The sequence below is a fragment of the Oryctolagus cuniculus genome, chromosome 4 (genome assembly GCF_051225735.1).
Source record: "Oryctolagus cuniculus isolate XC-2025 breed Fujian yellow rabbit chromosome 4, ASM5122573v1, whole genome shotgun sequence".
NCBI classification, from domain to species: Eukaryota; Metazoa; Chordata; class Mammalia; order Lagomorpha; family Leporidae; genus Oryctolagus; species Oryctolagus cuniculus.
This window is the reverse complement of record NC_142870.1, coordinates 137,970,561-137,987,400: the sequence shown is the minus strand read 5'-3', so window position 1 is coordinate 137,987,400 and position 16,840 is coordinate 137,970,561. Positions and strand designations below refer to the sequence as shown.

The following is a 16,840-nucleotide window of genomic DNA, read 5'->3' as shown; positions in this document are numbered from 1 at the left end:
GCATTGGTTTTATCTCCCCAAATTGATGTTAAATAAGTGCATAAAACAGATGCCCACTTTACTAATCCTTAGCCTATATGATGCATTGCTACATTATCTAGCGGTAGCAATGGCAGCACTAGTGCAGGGGCAGTCGCAGTGGTTGTAGGGTTGCAGTGATGACAGTGCAGTGCAAAGGTCCCACATCAGCCAGGCACTTCATAAACATCACCTCACTTGAACATTAAAACAGTTCTACAAAATAGAACTGTTTAATCTACAAAATTAATCTTTCCATATACAAAAAAGAAAGTCTAGAATCCGGAAGCTTAAGGAACTTAATAGGACATGACATATCTCTCTGATCCCAAAAGCTTTTTTCATTTTAAGATTTATTTATTTATTTGAAAGTCAGAGGTACACAGAGAGAGAAGGAGAGACAGAGAGAGAGATAGAGAGAGAGAGAAAGAGAGAGAGAAAGAGGTCTTCCATCTGATGGTTCACTCCTCAATTGGCCACAATGGCAGAAGCTGTGCCAATCTGAAACTAGGAGCCAGGAGCTTCTTCCGGGTCTCTCACACAGATACAGGGGCCCAAGGACTTGGGCCATTTTCTACTGCTTTCCCAGGCCATGGCAGAGAGTTGATCAGAAGTGGAGCAGCCAGGACTCGAACCCATGCCCCTATGGGAAGTCAGCACTGAAGGCAGCGCTTTACCCGTTATGCCACAGCACCGGCCCCTCAAAGCTTTTTTTAAACCATGACTTTGTGCCACCTCCTTATAAATCTTCCAATGGATAGACTCTTCTTTGGAATCCCTTTGCAGCTAACATGAATGATTCATATGAATAATGGCATGCAACAGAGAATTCCCCATAAGAAACGCGATGGTTTGTCCACTTTTGCAGACCACATAGGGTCCCTCAACACTGATGATAAGCACCAAACATGCAGCAAGACATTCTCCAGTCATTTACAGACAAGTTCCTTTCCCCCCTAAAGTCACCGAATACAGTACATGCATCAGAAGCTGCCCCTTCCTCTACCAGCAATGAGGGGATGACTTGCTCTAGCTGCTGTGTCACCTTTCAACAACCCTGGATGACTGAAGCAACAAATGCTGATTATGACTCAGTGAGTCACATGACTTAGAATTTTATCCCAACGTATCTCAGCCATTTGAAATCAATTAAAAAACTTGTGTGCAAAACTCATAAGCCTCACACTAAAAAATTGAGGGCCCAGCAACTTATTTTTCTATAACATCTTTATTTTTCAAAAGCAAATACTTGATTATGGCTGATGATGAAAGAATCAATGTACCTACATATACTGATATAGATATTGCTATAATGAGTACATATTGACACAATAGATATTGATATATATGATCTATATATCTTATATATATATGAATCAATATATCAATATATCTATAATACAATAAAATTTCTGATCAGGCAATTATAGGCCATCCTATTAGAGAACAAAATTTCTACAGCAACATGAATAATAACCTTCAGGGGTCAACGTTTTTTACGAGAATACTGTGTAGAAATGCAAATAAAAATGGTTAGGAAAGTAAGGAGAGAAATAATTCACCTATGTCCAGGTACTAACCAAAGAAAAAACAACAGTGTATTTTCATTAAAATCCTTATGTTACTGACAAGGTCACTTAAAAATTTATTTATTTCACAATGCATAACCTATTATTTACGTGAACAAAAAGAACCACATGGGAGAGATAATACAAAACAGAAGGCCTCATAGACTTGGTCCTTTGAATATAAAGTCCTACTAAAAATGATCCATAATGAAGAAGGAGATGGGAGAGGGAATGGGAGGTGGGACAGGAGCAGGGTGGGGGACATGGGGGGAAAGGACCCCTGTATTCCAAAAGTTGTATCTATGTAAAAATGCATTCATTAAATAAAAAATAATAAAACAATACTGTTGGGGCCAGCGCTGTGGCACAGCGGGTAAAGCTGCTGCCTGTAGTGCCAGCATCTCATATGGGTGGCAGTTCAAGTCCCAGCTGCTCCACTTCTGATCCAGCTTTCTGCTATGGCCTGGGAAAGCAGTAGAAGATGACCCAAGTCCTTGGGCCCCTGTACCTGTGTGAGAGACCCGGAAAAAGCTCCTGGCTCCTGGCTTCAGATTGGCCCAGCTCGGGCTGTTGCAGCCATCTGGGGAGTGAACCAGCAGATGGAAGATCTGTCTCTCTCTCTCTCTGTCTCTCCTTCTTTCTCTGTGTACCTCTGACTTTCAAATAAATAAATAAATCTTAAAAAAAACCACAATATTGTTTATTTTTTTGTGTGTGTGCTTCAACTCACTTTTCTAAAGAAGCCTTATTTAGGCTAACATTATAATCTGCTTGACTTTCCTGAGCCCTTACTAAGTGCTCAAAGGAAGTCAATCTGGAAATGTGCTAGTGGAAGATAATGTGAAACAAATTACAAAAAGTACACATCTGGAATAAGGAACAATGGCAGACCAAGTATCTCTCCTCCTGGCCCATGCCTCTCAAAATGAAAAAAAAAAAAAAAAAAGAAAGAAAAAAAAAAAAGAAAAAAAAGGACAAGGAAACTCAATCCATAAAGGACAAAAGTAATAAAATACACTTTACAATATCTGAAAGTCCTCAGCTCTGACCCAAAAATATATTCAATAAAATCTCGGTTCTTAGCACAAACTTAAATTTTTACACAGAAATTCACAGCTAACAGCTGATCTAGGACACATAAGTGCCACAAGAGGGAACCTCACCTGATTGCTGATCCACAGTCATGATCAAGAGTAGAAGGAAATTTTCCTTCTATTGACTGAAATTATTCACAAATTTGCAGTAATAAACCCAGTTTTTAAAAGGTGAGTCACTGGGGGGCTGGCACTGTGGCATAGTGGGTAAAACTGCCACCTGCAGTGCCTGCATCCCATATGGGTGCTGGTTCAAGTCCTGGCTGCTCCACTTCTGATCCATCTCTCTGCTATGGTCTGAAAAAGCAGTGGAAGTTGGCCCAAGACACTGGGCCCCTGCACCTGCATGGGAGACCTAGAAGAAGCACCTGGCTCCTGGCTTCGGATCGGCACAGCCATCTTGGGAGTGAACCAGCAGATCAAAGATAACTCTCTCTCTGCTTCTGCCTCTCTCTAACTCTGCCTTTCAAATAAAATAAATAAATCATTAAAAAAAGGTGAGTCATTTTATTTCACAATTTTTCTTTTTCAATCCAAGAATCTCTAACTGCACTCTAGGAGACAAGTTGTCTTGAGACTGAATGTGTGTCAGTGTATTTCTAAGCAGCAGAGTGACCAATGTTTTACATTGGCAGCCAAAAGCCAGTCATCCTAGATCAAGGTTTGCAAATGAAAACAGTTTCATTTCTCTCCATTTTCCATTTAGTGCAAAGGAGATTTAAAACAAGTAAATAGCTGGCAATATATATAATAGCAATATATGATGGCACTTAAAATACACATTGAAAACTTGAATTAGGTTATCAAGAAAGGCAAAATTGCTGAATTTTTATTTTTACTTAATATAATGGGATTTTAAAACACCTATAATATAAATCTTCCTTTTCCAACTTCCAGGAAAACACACTGACAACAGAGCTTATAATAAGAGCATACCACAAGGTACTGACCCCTTTGTCAACAAAGTGGCCCCCAACAGTGTAGTGCTGAAAAGGACATAGATAGACGTGTGAATGCAAAACATTATAGATGCTCACATACGATGCAATTATTCATACCGAAAACAATCATATATGATAAAATAGGATCCTTACCTTTTCAAGTATAGCATTGCCTTGGTGAGGATTGATGTTGTGCTGGCTAATTTCTCTCTTGTATTTATATTCATAAACTTTCTCGGTGATGTTAACCAGGAGAGTTGAAGGACTGAAGGTCAGTTTCCCACAGTCATAGACCGTTCCACTTTCAATATCAGTTGGTGCTGTAGCATATCGTAAAATCAATCCCATTATGAGGCCTAAAATAAAGAATAAATAACGGTAGTGGGGGAAGACAATCTTAAGTGTTCATTACTAGACACTTTTAAGTATGATCACCCTGCAGTTTTGGTGGAGAGTTAGTTCCATAGGTACTAATGTCCTCTGAAACTCCAGTTCCTTAAATAAAATGGTAGACTATTTGACATCACGTACTCACATCCTCCCATATACTTTAAATTATCTCTAGATTACTTATAATAACTAATAACAATGTAAATGCTATATAAATAGTTGTTATACTACAGTGTTTGGGAATAATGACTAAAAAACTGCACAGGTTCAGCACAGATGTAATTTCTTTTAAAAGAATTATTTTATTTATTTTATTTGGAAAGGCAGAATGATAGAAAGAGGGAGAGAGAGAGAGAGAGAGAGAGAGAGAGAGAATCTTCCATTTACTGGTTCACTCCCTATTTGGCCATAAGGGCTAGGATTGAGCCATGCTGAAGCCATGATCCCAGAACTCCATCTGGTCTCCCACATGGTAGCATGGGCACAAGCACTTGGGCCATCTTCTGCTGTCTTCCTAGGCATATTAGCCAGGGGCTAGATAGGAAGTAGAGCAGCCAGGATTGAAACCAGTGCTCCAATTTGGAATACTGCTGTGACAAGTAGTGGCTTAACCTGCTGTGCAACAATGCTGGTACAATGGATGGAATTTTTTTTTTGGGGGGGGGGACAGGCAGAATTAGAGAGTGAGAGAGAGAGAGAGAGACAGAGAGAAAAGTCTTCCTTCCGTTGGTTCACCCCACAAATGGCACTGCGCCGATCCGAAGCCAGGAGCCAGGTGCTCCTGGGCCACAGCAGAGAGCTGGACTGGAAGAGGAGCAACCGGGACAGATTCTGGCACCCCAGCCGGGACTAGAACCTGGGGTGCTGGCGCCGCAGGCAGAGGACTAGCCAAGTGAGCCGCAGCGCCGGCCCTGGATGGATTTTTTTTTTTTAAATAATTTTGATCTAAGGTTGATTGGATCTGCAGATGCTCAGCCCACAGATATGCAGGGCTGACAGAAGGATGGGTAGGATCATTGCCTGGTTTAAACATTACTGACTTTCAGTAGATATCTGTTCAATATAATGTACTGTTAAAATACTGGTAGTGGATGATATTGCTTGAGTACTCAGCATACATTTCTATGTTTTCTTCCTAATGGACTCACATGTTTTGGAGAGAAGAGATACCTGCTTCCTCTATCTTGCCAAACATTTCAAAAAACCCTTTGTTCTGTTATAGATTTGGAGTAACTACACCAGTCAGGAGACTGGAATCCCCTAAGAATGCTCTGGTCCACAGATTGGTACATATTAATTTGGCTCCTTTGAACTAAGAGCAAATATTTGTAATTCCATGATTCGGGAGAAGAACAGTTCTTGTTCTCTCCCTCAGGACATGACTAATGTAAATTATTATTATTATTGTTATTATTATTATTATTATTTCTGGCAGTGACAGTATCTTGTGACCATGAGGGATCCAGTCCACGAACACAGTCAGTCTACAGTCGTCCAGCTAAGCATGGTAGCAACAATATACAGAAAGCACTGGATCCCAAATGACATCACTGAGTTCCTGGGTCAACATCAACCAGCCTGCCCTAGAGCTACCCTAATTCTAGACTTCTTTTTAAGTGATAAAATATTCTCTAATTTTTTCAGCGACTTCTGAATCAAGTTTCTTCTTATCTGTAGGAAAATGCATTCTAGTGATACAATATGCCTTTTTGTGCGAAGTTGATTCTAAATGACAATTGTTGACTTTAAGTTTATAAAAACTGTGTAAGGTTGCTTGTGGTAATCTGATAACTGTGAACTTTTCTAATATATATTTATCAAATAGCAAAGAAATTTCAGAGTTCTAAACTCCCTAACTTAGATTTAGGATTGACATATGTGTATGAGAAAAAATAATCCATAGCTCACTCTTTAAAACATAAAATTTTGCAGAGTTAAACTCTCTTGTGAATTAAATCATTTAATAACCTTTTATTTATTTAAGAAAACATTAATTGGTTGCATATTTCATGCCAGACATTTATAGATTTAAAATAAAAATACATGTCCAGTCCTACACGAGCTCAAGTTTAGATAAGTGAAGACTCATGAGCAAACAATTATAATACAATGTGACACGTGCTATGACAGCTGGTGAGCACTCTGTTATATGAGTATAGAGAAGAGACACTCCAAAGCCCTTTGAATTATGCAAAGCTTGAGACGAATCTTAGAAGGTCACATAAAATTTGTCCAGATGAGCTGAATCAGGGAATGAGCTGAGACCCAGCTGCACATGTTGGTGGCAGCGCGTAACAGCAGAGACAGCTGAAAGTTCTCCAGGGCTCACGCTCTCCTCGTGTGTAGAATTGTTATTGCGAACTGGCTGCTCAGTCAGGCTCTGTTTCCTGGCTGTTGGCATCTGGTCAGTTCTCTCCAATGGAGTATAAGGGAAATTGATGTCTGTAACTTCTGGGCCATAGCACTGAAGAAGTAGGTGCATTTTCTCTTTTCTCTTTCCCCATCTGCAAGTTGAATGGGGAGAGGTCAAAGGCCATCAAGGTGGACAGAGACAATGGGCTCAAAGCCTGGAGTACTGAGATAACAGGTGGGAGAAAGCCACCTGCCAGCCAGGAACACTTGCACTGGACTATTATGTGAGTGAAAATAACTTCTGCGGTATAAGCCATGCATGTGTTGGTATTTCTGTGATCACTGATGATAACCCAATAAATACACTGTGTGAATGCAGAGGGACTCGGCCAGTACATCTGGGGAACCACTAATTGTGTAAGAAGATAATAAATGAAGAGAGACACAGAGGCAGGGAGAGGGGAGAGAGAGAGAGAGAGAGAGAGAGAGAGAGAGAGAGAGAGAGAGAGAGAGAGAGAAACTGTGGACTGCAGCCCATAGGCAGGCACTAGGTCCTAAAGAGGCTCTTCTGTCACACTGAGAAGTTTTGACTTGTAGCCCAGTGTAAGGTAGAACTATTTAGGAAGGGGGTAAAACAATGAGATTTCCATGTAAGAATTACTACCTGGGCAACAATGAGAACTAACTAGAGTGAAGGGTAAGAATGACAATCAGATTTCTTGCCAGAATATCTCCCCTTATATCCACATCAGTGTTTGGCTCACTCTTTCATAATAGAAATATTGTGTCCTAGCTTTTGTGAGAAAACCAGCGAGGGGGTCCTCATCTTCACTGAGTGTCTGAGCCACTACAGAACAGTGGGCAGCCTTCCATCCACGGTGTCCAATGACTACAGTAAAACCAGTCAAGACAGAGAAGGGAACATACGTCAGCTCAACTCCCACTGGTCTGGGAGGGTTGCCTAGGAACATTATATTTCAACACTTTGCCTAGAAAGGATTCATGTCCTAAAAGTGATTGAGCAGATGGCAGGAATGATACTCAAGTGAGATACAAAGAAGAGAACCACAAGATATTATCTGCTTGGGGCTTGCATGGAAATAACCCATAGAGCATTATTTGCAACTCCCACTGGGGGAGACACCTATTATTGCAAAAATGCTTTCAATGACATAGCTAGGAGTAAATATGAAGCACCCACTGTCACTTCCCAAGCAGGAAAAGCAGGTCTTTGTGATAACAGTGAGTGCCTAACGCTCAGTGTGGTCAAATTCACACAAATTCACACGTGCCTAAACAGCCCTGTCTTACCCTCAGCACCAGCTCCCATTCCAGCCTTCACAAAGAAGCATACCGACAGAAATGGAGCAAGCAGCTTGAAGCCACAGGTGACCAATTGCGCCGGCCATAGAGCAGGCCTCCCAAACAGGTGTCCCATTGTGAGGAGTGCCTTTGAGCAGTGGTCTCAGCTTCTGTGGCTGGACTCCATCACCATATTCACACTGAGGCTCCACACTAGCTGCCCCCATCCAGGGGCTGAGCACAGCAGGGGTTCTAAGCCAGTGGGGCGGGGCCCACTCTGATGGACAAATGTGGCTCAAGGACACCCCATCACCCTTACAAAACCTTTCTGAAAACTGCACTACAGCCCACAATTTTCCTGGCTGGCCTTCCTGCCTTCCCTCTCTGCACAGGGGGTTGAGCCCAGCATTCCCAGGCTCCTCCCCTATTTTTCTCTCCTAGGAGTTTCTCCCAGTAAATCATTTGTACATCCAATCTCTTTCCAACATCTGCTTCTTGGAGGACCCAAATTAGCACACTAGCCAAAAGAGTCTGTCTCTACGTTTCCCCAAAAAGGGCTGAGAGCAATGAACAGCTTGGCAGATTGTCAAGATCAGCAGGAAACCCCCAGCCTCACAGCACACCTGGCTAACAAGCCCAGGCACCCAGGAGGGCACCGCCGCTGCAGGAGCAACAGCTGGAAAATCCTTATCTGTCAAAGGCCGGACACTTACAGAGCCTCGGAACGCTTTTTACAACCAGACATCCAGTCACTGTTTTAGCCACAAGCTGACAGGAATGCAGAGTGTGGAATTAACAAACAACAGCGCAATCTTGTATGAGCTAGGTGACAGATCAAGTAAAGGGACCGTTTTTAGAGATAGTATAAAGGAAGCAGCAATCCTTTGTGTATGGAGGAAAGGAGGAGTCTGGCTGCCGTGGTTTGGGAGCAAAACACTACCACTCTCGTTAGTAAACCCCAAAGCAAGGACCCTACTTGCTGAGGTTGAAAAGGAGCCAGCCTGCATCAGCAGCATGAAACCCACCCAGCACAGGGGCACACAGCCCTCTGAGGCCTGTCTGCTTGCCCGTTGTTGCCACTGCCTTTTCCAGACAGAAACTCTGGTCTAGATGCATCATCTACATCTTCCAACCTGGACATCTGGTCACCTAGGAGGGTGGCTTTGTGGGCCTAACCTCTAGTGAACCTTGGCCTCTCTCTAACAGTGTACAGCTCCCTGGAGGGGTTTGGACAGTGCACTTCCCTACAGCACTCACTCATCCTACAAAGTCCCTCTCAGATCCCAGCTGGGGGAACTCAGGCTCTGATGCAGCCTGGGCCCATTAAGTCCCTGTGTCATTGAGTTCTCACAACACCAGTGCTTTGAGACACACACTCCAAGGACCAGGTTTAGAAAGAACTATGTCATTTGGTGTTGCCTCACAGACTTGGCTCTTTCTCTTGGACTACACAGGGAGACTGTTTAGGTCAGGGATTCAGAGAAACTGTAAGACTAGCACATCTCTTTTCCTCTAGAAAAGCCAAATACTTTAGGAAGAATTGAAGTCCAACTTTCTGTAAGTCCACACACTGCTGCCCGCCCCGGAATCAAGAACTAAGTACCCTCTGAGTTTGTGTAGTCAACGAGTTACTGACCTGTTTAAGCATTGCCTATATGGAACATTCCACACAATGCTGTGGTATTCTGGTCCCTGCAGGGCTTTCGGTGTAGACGTCATGTAGCAGATGCCTGATGTGATGTTGACACTGTGATGTTGTGAGAGAGATAAGAGGGACGGAGGAAGGAGAAGAGGGAGAGGACATAACCCCAGGACTCCTCAGGCCAAGGAACATTTAGAAATACAAGGTTTGTTGTTAGGATTGGCTCTTACTTCATTATCCACATTGAAAGATACAAGAAAACTCCACTCCCTCGATCTCTCCCTCCTTCATTTTCCTTTCTCGCCACAGACATGGAAGGCATTGATTTATCTGGGACTTTTGAGAATTATAAATAAATGAATTACATGTGATCTTGCTCTGAAAATATTTCAGTATCTTAACTACCAGCCCCTTTCTTCCTACCCAACCCTGTGACCCGAATTTCCAGAAAGAAAAAAACCATAAGGGTTTCTTCATCCTTTCTTGCTATGAAGCCTGCTCTTCATAACTGACTCCCCTTGCATCCAACCCAGAGTCCTCTTCACAGCAGGTTCCTAAGGTGGCTTCTCGTAGAGGATTACAGAGGGGGGCTGACTTTTTAAAAACCTGTAATGAAATGGATCACAGAATGGTTTTTAAAACACAAAAGTGTCAGTGTCTCTTCAGCTCTGTTCAACACTGTGGCTGTGCTGTGCTTCTGCACTCACAGGACCCCACTACATGGCCTGGCTCCAGCCAGGTCCCCTCAGATTCTGTTTCTAAGGCAGCAGGGCCTCTCTGACATTGCACTCTGCAAGAAGCTCAGCTCTGCACATGTACCTCATTAGACAATCACTGGAGAACCATATTTAAATGGTACATGATGTTAGAAGAATTTAAGAGCCTAAAGTTAACACAAGAAGACTGTAGAAGAATGGAGTTTTGCAGATCTTTCAGTCTCAGTGCACTGAGTGGCAACCAAGAAAAATCTAGATTAATGAGGTATTGCCCCTCCCCTAATATGAAAAGATAAATCTTCAAAGTATGTGATATATGTAATATTATATCTCCACCTGCTGAGTGTAACAGACACTACTGATGCCAAGCCAGCATCCCAATACCCTTCTACCCAAGAAAGCCCTGATACATTCAGCTGTCCACCCCTCCCCGTGCAGCCATGTACTCAGGGTAAGTCCACCTCACTCTCAGCTCCAGGAATGTTTCTCCTCCCTTTAGCTAGTAATTAGCTCTGGAATGGGTTTGTGATTCCACACCATTCATTAAGAAGCAAAGGAACACTGTCAGGGGGTTTCTCAGGAAAGCTTTGAAATCTTAAGAGAGAGCCACAAGAGAAATGGGCTCTCTTCTATTTCAGGAATGTTACTAAGCCAGGGGAGGACTCCTGGGACTGCCATACTCGCCTCACGGCCAGTCTGATGTTGAAATCAGCACCAAGACTAGGAAAGTGGAGGAAAAGAAAGAAACCGAGTCTTTTATGACCAAGCTGCTGATGACCAGCACTGGAGACTACAATTCTCTGGGCTTCTGGTTATGGGAAATGACACAGGTCCTTGTTGCTTACACCTGCTTCAGTCAGGGTTTCTATTACTTGTATCAGAATGCTGCTTAATAGATAGGAAAGCTGTTTTTTTTTATTTTTACAAATGAATGCACAAAATCTTAAAGGCTGTCCTAAAGGAGGAAAGACAAGCTAACCAAGCCTCCCAGTGCATTGGGGACAGTTTCACAAAGGAGGTTCCTAAGGAGATACCAGAGTTCACGAGGTGGAGAAGAGGGCCTGGCTTTCCAGGGAGGAGTGCAGGGAAATCTAGGAGCACAGAGCTCAGCAGGAACATCAAGCATCTTGGGATGGCCCCTTCAGCAGCTCAAATAAAGGCCCAATTTGACAAAGGAATGGGGAGTGTTCAGGTAGGAGAGCCAGTCAGCAAGAAGGTCTTGAGTAAGAATTGAGTGAGCTCCTTGTGCAGAGAAAAATCAGCTGTTTTGGGGCAGAGGCCTCAGTACATGGAGACAATGATTCGAAGGGGAGAAAAGAACTGAGGAGCAGTGAGGGCATGGAGAGGAAGCTAACATCAGATTTAGTACATGTTTGCATGAGGAACGATTTAGAGCCTTGGGATACAGGAATTTTAAAATGAAAAGAGCAAATTAAAGCTCAATGGGTGTTCTTGACCAGTATTTGGATTTTTGTTTCTTTTTAATTTTTGTTTATTTATTTCAAAGGAAGAGAGAAAGAGAGATAGAGACAGACAGAAAGAGACTGAAACACAGTGGTGGAGAGACAGACAGAGCTCCTATCTGCTGGTGCCCTAGGCACCCAACCAGGTCTCCCATGTGGGTGGCAGGAGCCCAATTACTTGAAATCATCATTGCTGTCTTCCAGGGTATGCATTAGCAGGAAGCAGGATTCAAAAGCTGGAGCAGAATACTGAACGTAGGCACTCTGATGTGGGATGCATGCATCCTAACCAGAATTTTCATTGCTAGGTCAAACACCCACCCCCAATAAGAGGACTTTTTACGGTAGGGACTGTTAATGGCAAGAAACATGTGATGTCATTATTTCCATCTTTGACATTCAAAAAATATGAACTGGCGATTTAAACGTGGGGATAAAGGGAAGGGTTTGACCATCTAAGGAAGCCAACTCATTGGATGACATTACTTATCTATAAAGACAAGTATCAGACTTTAATTGTGTCTCCTGCATTTTAAACTTTTTATCTGCTATATATCCATCTCTCTCCCTTCTTTACAAAAAGTCTTTGTTAGAACACTGATTTACAGAGAAGAGGTGGGCTTGAATTCAAATGTCTAAATGCATTTCCTAACATTTTCCTTTTTAGCAGTTTAGTTTTATCCTAGGATTAGTCAGGGATGAAACTGAAAGTAAAAATACACAAAGCCATATGGTTATTTAGGGCTTTTGTTCTTTCTCTGCCCTCCCACCAACCTTCCAAATTCAAAGGACTAAAGGAAAGTGTAGGTGTTGCTAAAAGGGACACAATTTACTGCTTTGTGCTGGCTTACCATCAACTTGCTTTGATGAAGGAAAGAGCCAATGATGATTTTAGAACAGGTCTAAGCTACCTGCTAGCAACAGAATCCCATTATCTTCCAGGGGACAATGTGGTCTACTCTTCCCTGTTGGGATGCCTCATTCAAAGTTTCTATCTTCTCACAGGATACAGTCATATGAGAAGCATCACAAAGTCTCATTGTGTGCACCACCATGGTGGAGTGTCTAACATTCACCACCCGTCCTTGAGGTATACCAGACACTACACAATATATGCACACACGAGAGAACGCTTACATGTACACACAGAAAACATACAACACACATAGGCATGCACATATAAATGCACAATGTATACAAACACACACTTCACTGGACCCTGGGGTTTCTGACAAAGTGTTATAGAGAATTTCTCTTTAGAAACTCTGTCAGCCATGAGCTTATACATAGATATATATGTATCTTGCAGCCATCTTAGAAAGCTGACAGAAAAAATCATAAAAACAGAGATATATATCACTATATGCATATTGACTAAGCATATTATTCACAATGTTTACACAAAACAGACTTCTTTTCTCAGACCAGAGGTGGAGATATTATGAAGTATGGATATAGTCAAGGAGTGACAGCAAATCAGAAGAAAAAGAAAGGAGAAACTAGAGTGGAAACCAGGAATTGAACATTCAATTTTTCTTCTCAAACTCTGGTACATCAGAACCACCTGGAAGGTCTGAGAAAGCACACAGCACTGAGCCCCAGGCCCAGAGTTGCCGTTTCAGTAGGTGTGATCTGGGCCCACATATTTGCATTTCTGACAAGCTTTCAGGTGGTACTGATGCTGCCAGTCCAGGAAGCACACTGTGGGAAGCATTCTCCTATAAAACAATAGCCTCTGTCATCTCTGTCTTGGAATTTCATCAAAATCCACATCATATAGGGCTCGTGCATACAGGTTTCAGAGGAGAGCCCAGAGGTATACTTCACAATTCTGCCTTCAGTCTCTTCCAAAAACTAAATTCAGTTAAACATGATGAAATCCTATTTTGTATGATTCGCCGGAATCCACCCGTTCTTCTCAAACTATTTATGGTGCATGCCACACCCACTCTTGACAACCACAGGCGTTTAAAACCTGAATGACCATGAACTTGCAACACTGCTTTCCCAGATCCTGGAGCAAGTATTTCCAGGTCAAATTCATTATGCTCCCTAGGATATTTCACAGTACTGCTCCCACCATTTCCCATGAAAGGTTTTTTGCTATGAACAAGGTTACATTTCTGGGCTTCAGGGTAAAAGAGAAAGTTAACTACACCTTATTGGGCCCACAATTTGAAAGGCTAGCTTTCAAAAGCATGTCGTTACCAATAATTCTGTGCAGCCTTGGCCAAGTTGTAGATTTTCTGAGTTCTGTTTCCTTCAATGCAGAATGAAGATCATCTTGCCTGTTTAGCACGGACGCTTTGAGAATTAGTAATAAAGCATTCAGTTATTTGAGGAGTTTCAAAAAGTTCACAAAAAATAGAACTGAAAGATGTCTATTTTTGTGCAAAAAAAACTTAAATCTATGCAAAACTTGCTCATAATATGCATTTCCCACAAACTTTTTAGAGACCCCTCATATATACTATCACAAAAATGCTTTTGCTGGGGGCTGATATTGTGGAATAGCAGATAAAGCCACCGCCTGCAGAGCCGGCTTCCCTTATGGGCTCTGGTTCAAGTCCTGGCTGTTCCATTTCCGATACAGCTCCCTACTAATGTGCCTGGGAAAACAACAAAAGACTGCTCAAATGCCTCGGCACCTGCTACCCAGTTGGGAGACACGGAAGAAGCTCCTGGGTCCTGGCTCCTGGCTTTGGTCTGGCCTAGTACTGGTCATTGTGGCCATCTGGAGAGTGAACCAGCAGATTGAAGATCTCTCTCTCTCTCTCTCTCTCTCTCTCTCTGTAACCTTGCCTTTCAAAGAGATAATCTTTTTAAAAAATCAATTTTTAGAAACCTACCTGGAGTACTATGCCTTCACTATCTCATCCTTTCTCTAAGAAACACCTTACCACATGGGAAACCTTGTCTAGATCTGTGAAGTACCCGAAAAATCAAACTTTTACACCGAAAGGAGACAAGTTTAGTATATTGGGCTCCAAGCCCTAATAACCCTTCCTGAAGATCCATTCAGATTAAACCAGACCCACACCAGCTCCATGAGAAAGTCTCCAAACACCCCTGAACATGCACCCTCTCTGTTTGTAGGACATAACTGACTCAAGAGAAATGACGGAATGCCATTACTGGCTGTTGGGTTCTGGGAAGAAAGCTACTTGTCTGGGCTGGTGAGGCTGAAAGATGCCCGATGGGTGAAGTTGGTCGTGCCTGAAGTTTTAAGGACTTTTGCAGCATTGTGATTCTTTCCTATTTTACAGGTGAGAAAATTCAGGCCAGAGGTTAAGTCACTTGCCCAAAGTAATGCTTTTAGCTACCCAAAAAAACGTTAGGAGGATTAAAAAGCTTAAATCCCCAAGAGAGTTCCAGTGCTTTCTCCATAAGGCATGCCACAGTACAGAAGTAAAGGATCTGAGGGACCTTCCAGGCAGGGGCAGACGTGAGCTCCTTGGAAGCATCTCCTATGGGCCCAGCAGTAATGGAGGCAGCGCTGCAGCAGGGTCGAATCACATAGAAGCCACACCATGTTCAACAACCCAGCTCTACTCTGAAGAACTTCCAGGAAGGGCTAGCGTGAAATTAATGCCTTCAGAAGGCTTGACAGCCAAATTAATTTGAAAATCTTGGTGTTTCACTATGCAAGTATAATTCCTTTAAAACTTGAAAAACTTGTTGAGTAAATTAAATTGCTCTAATAAAAAGCCAAATATACACTTAAAGAATGATAAAACATTACAGCATGGTATAGTTTAATGAATTCAAAATCTAATCTTTGTGGCTTGTGTTTTCCTTTGTGCTCACTAAATGGCAATGCAAGATTTCTACACCAATTGGGGTCAGCACTGTGGTGCAGTAGGCTAAGCCTCTGCCATCAGCACTGGCATTCCATATGGGTGCCAGTTCATGTCCCCACTGCTCCTCTTTGGATCCAGCTCTCTGCTTATGGCCTGTGAAAGCAGCAGAAGATGGCCCAAGTGCTTGGGCCCCTGCACCATGAGGGACACCTGGAAGAAGCTCCTGGCTCCTGGCTCCTGCCCAGTGCCAGCAGTTGTGGCCATCTGGGAAGTGAACCAGCAAACGGAAGACCTTTCTCTCTGTCTCCCTCTCTCTCTCTTTTCTCTGTAACTCTGCCTCCCAAATAAACAAACAAAATATTAAAAAAAAAGATTTCTACAACAATTGAGAAACTCTTATATGGGAAGGCCATGAGATCAAAAGCAGAGGTTTAAATTGAACAGGCTGAAATTGCTCTTGCCCTAAGTTCAGATCCCAACCCTCAAGTGCATGGCATTATAAATGTCCTAAAAGTGTGGTAGCCCCCAGTGATATGTAATGGAATTTTTAATGCTATCAGAGCACAATATTTCTTTTATGAACATCTAGCAGGGGATACAGGGTCCTAAGTGACTAGCGCTAAGTGCACCAGCTGCTGTCAATCAATACTTTGGCCATTAACATTCATTTAGGCTTTTAGTTCAATTTAAATGAGTATCACCATAGCTTATGTTCTAAACCAGTTATGGATTCTGATCCTTCAATTTTGAAATCATCAGAAGCATAGAAGGTCATGAGAGACAAGTGCCCATTACTATTCTTGGTAAAGCAAAAATGTTATTATAATGCTGTCACTAATTTTTAGAAGCATCCTGTGACCCTTGATGAAAGAAAAATATTTTTCATGTAATTGGTTATTTGTATTTGGAGAATTGCACTTATCTCCAATCAACAGAGTCAATCCAAATACTAGGCAGGATTTTTCTTGGCTTAGACAATCTTTCAGATGATATTGCAAGGTTAAGAACCTGAAAATTGTTTCCAACAATAATTATTAAAAAAAAAAGCAGTTAAAGATTCTGTTTGATCACTGCCCCCTCATTTTACTCTAATGGCTCACTTTCTAAGAATCTGACCGCTCGACATTTTTCACAGGGTTTCCAGGTATGCTGATAAAGGATATCCACATCTCTTCAGTTTCCTAAAGGACATCTGACACATGTCATCAGAAAAGCAGACAATACACTGGACTGAGGGCTTACAGGAAACTTTTTTTTTTTTTTGATAGGCAGAGTGGCCAGTGAGAGAGAGAGACAGAGAGAAAGGTCTTCCTTTGCCGTTGGTTCACCCTCCAATGGCCGCCGCGGCCAGCGCTGCGGCCGGTGCACAGCGCTGATCCGATGGCAGGAGCCAGGTGCTTCTCCTGGTCTCCCATGGGGTGCAGGGCCCAAGCACTTGGGCCATCCTCCACTGCACTCCCTGGACACAGCAGAGAGCTGGACTGGAAGAGGGACAGCCGGGACAGAATCCAGCGCCCCGACTGGGACTAGAACCTGGGGTGCCAGCGCCGCAAG

General features: G+C 42.7%; 1 protein-coding gene across 1 annotated transcript in view; it reads right to left on the bottom strand.

The window, feature by feature from the left end:
* SLC9A9 (solute carrier family 9 member A9) overlaps nt 1–16,840 on the bottom strand; it is a 626,265-nt gene that overhangs the window by 605,377 nt on the left and 4,048 nt on the right. The window contains exon 2 of the mRNA XM_002716580.6: nt 3,775–3,977. Within this exon, the coding sequence (XP_002716626.3) occupies nt 3,775–3,977 (203 nt within the window). The remainder of the gene's footprint in view (nt 1–3,774; nt 3,978–16,840) is intronic.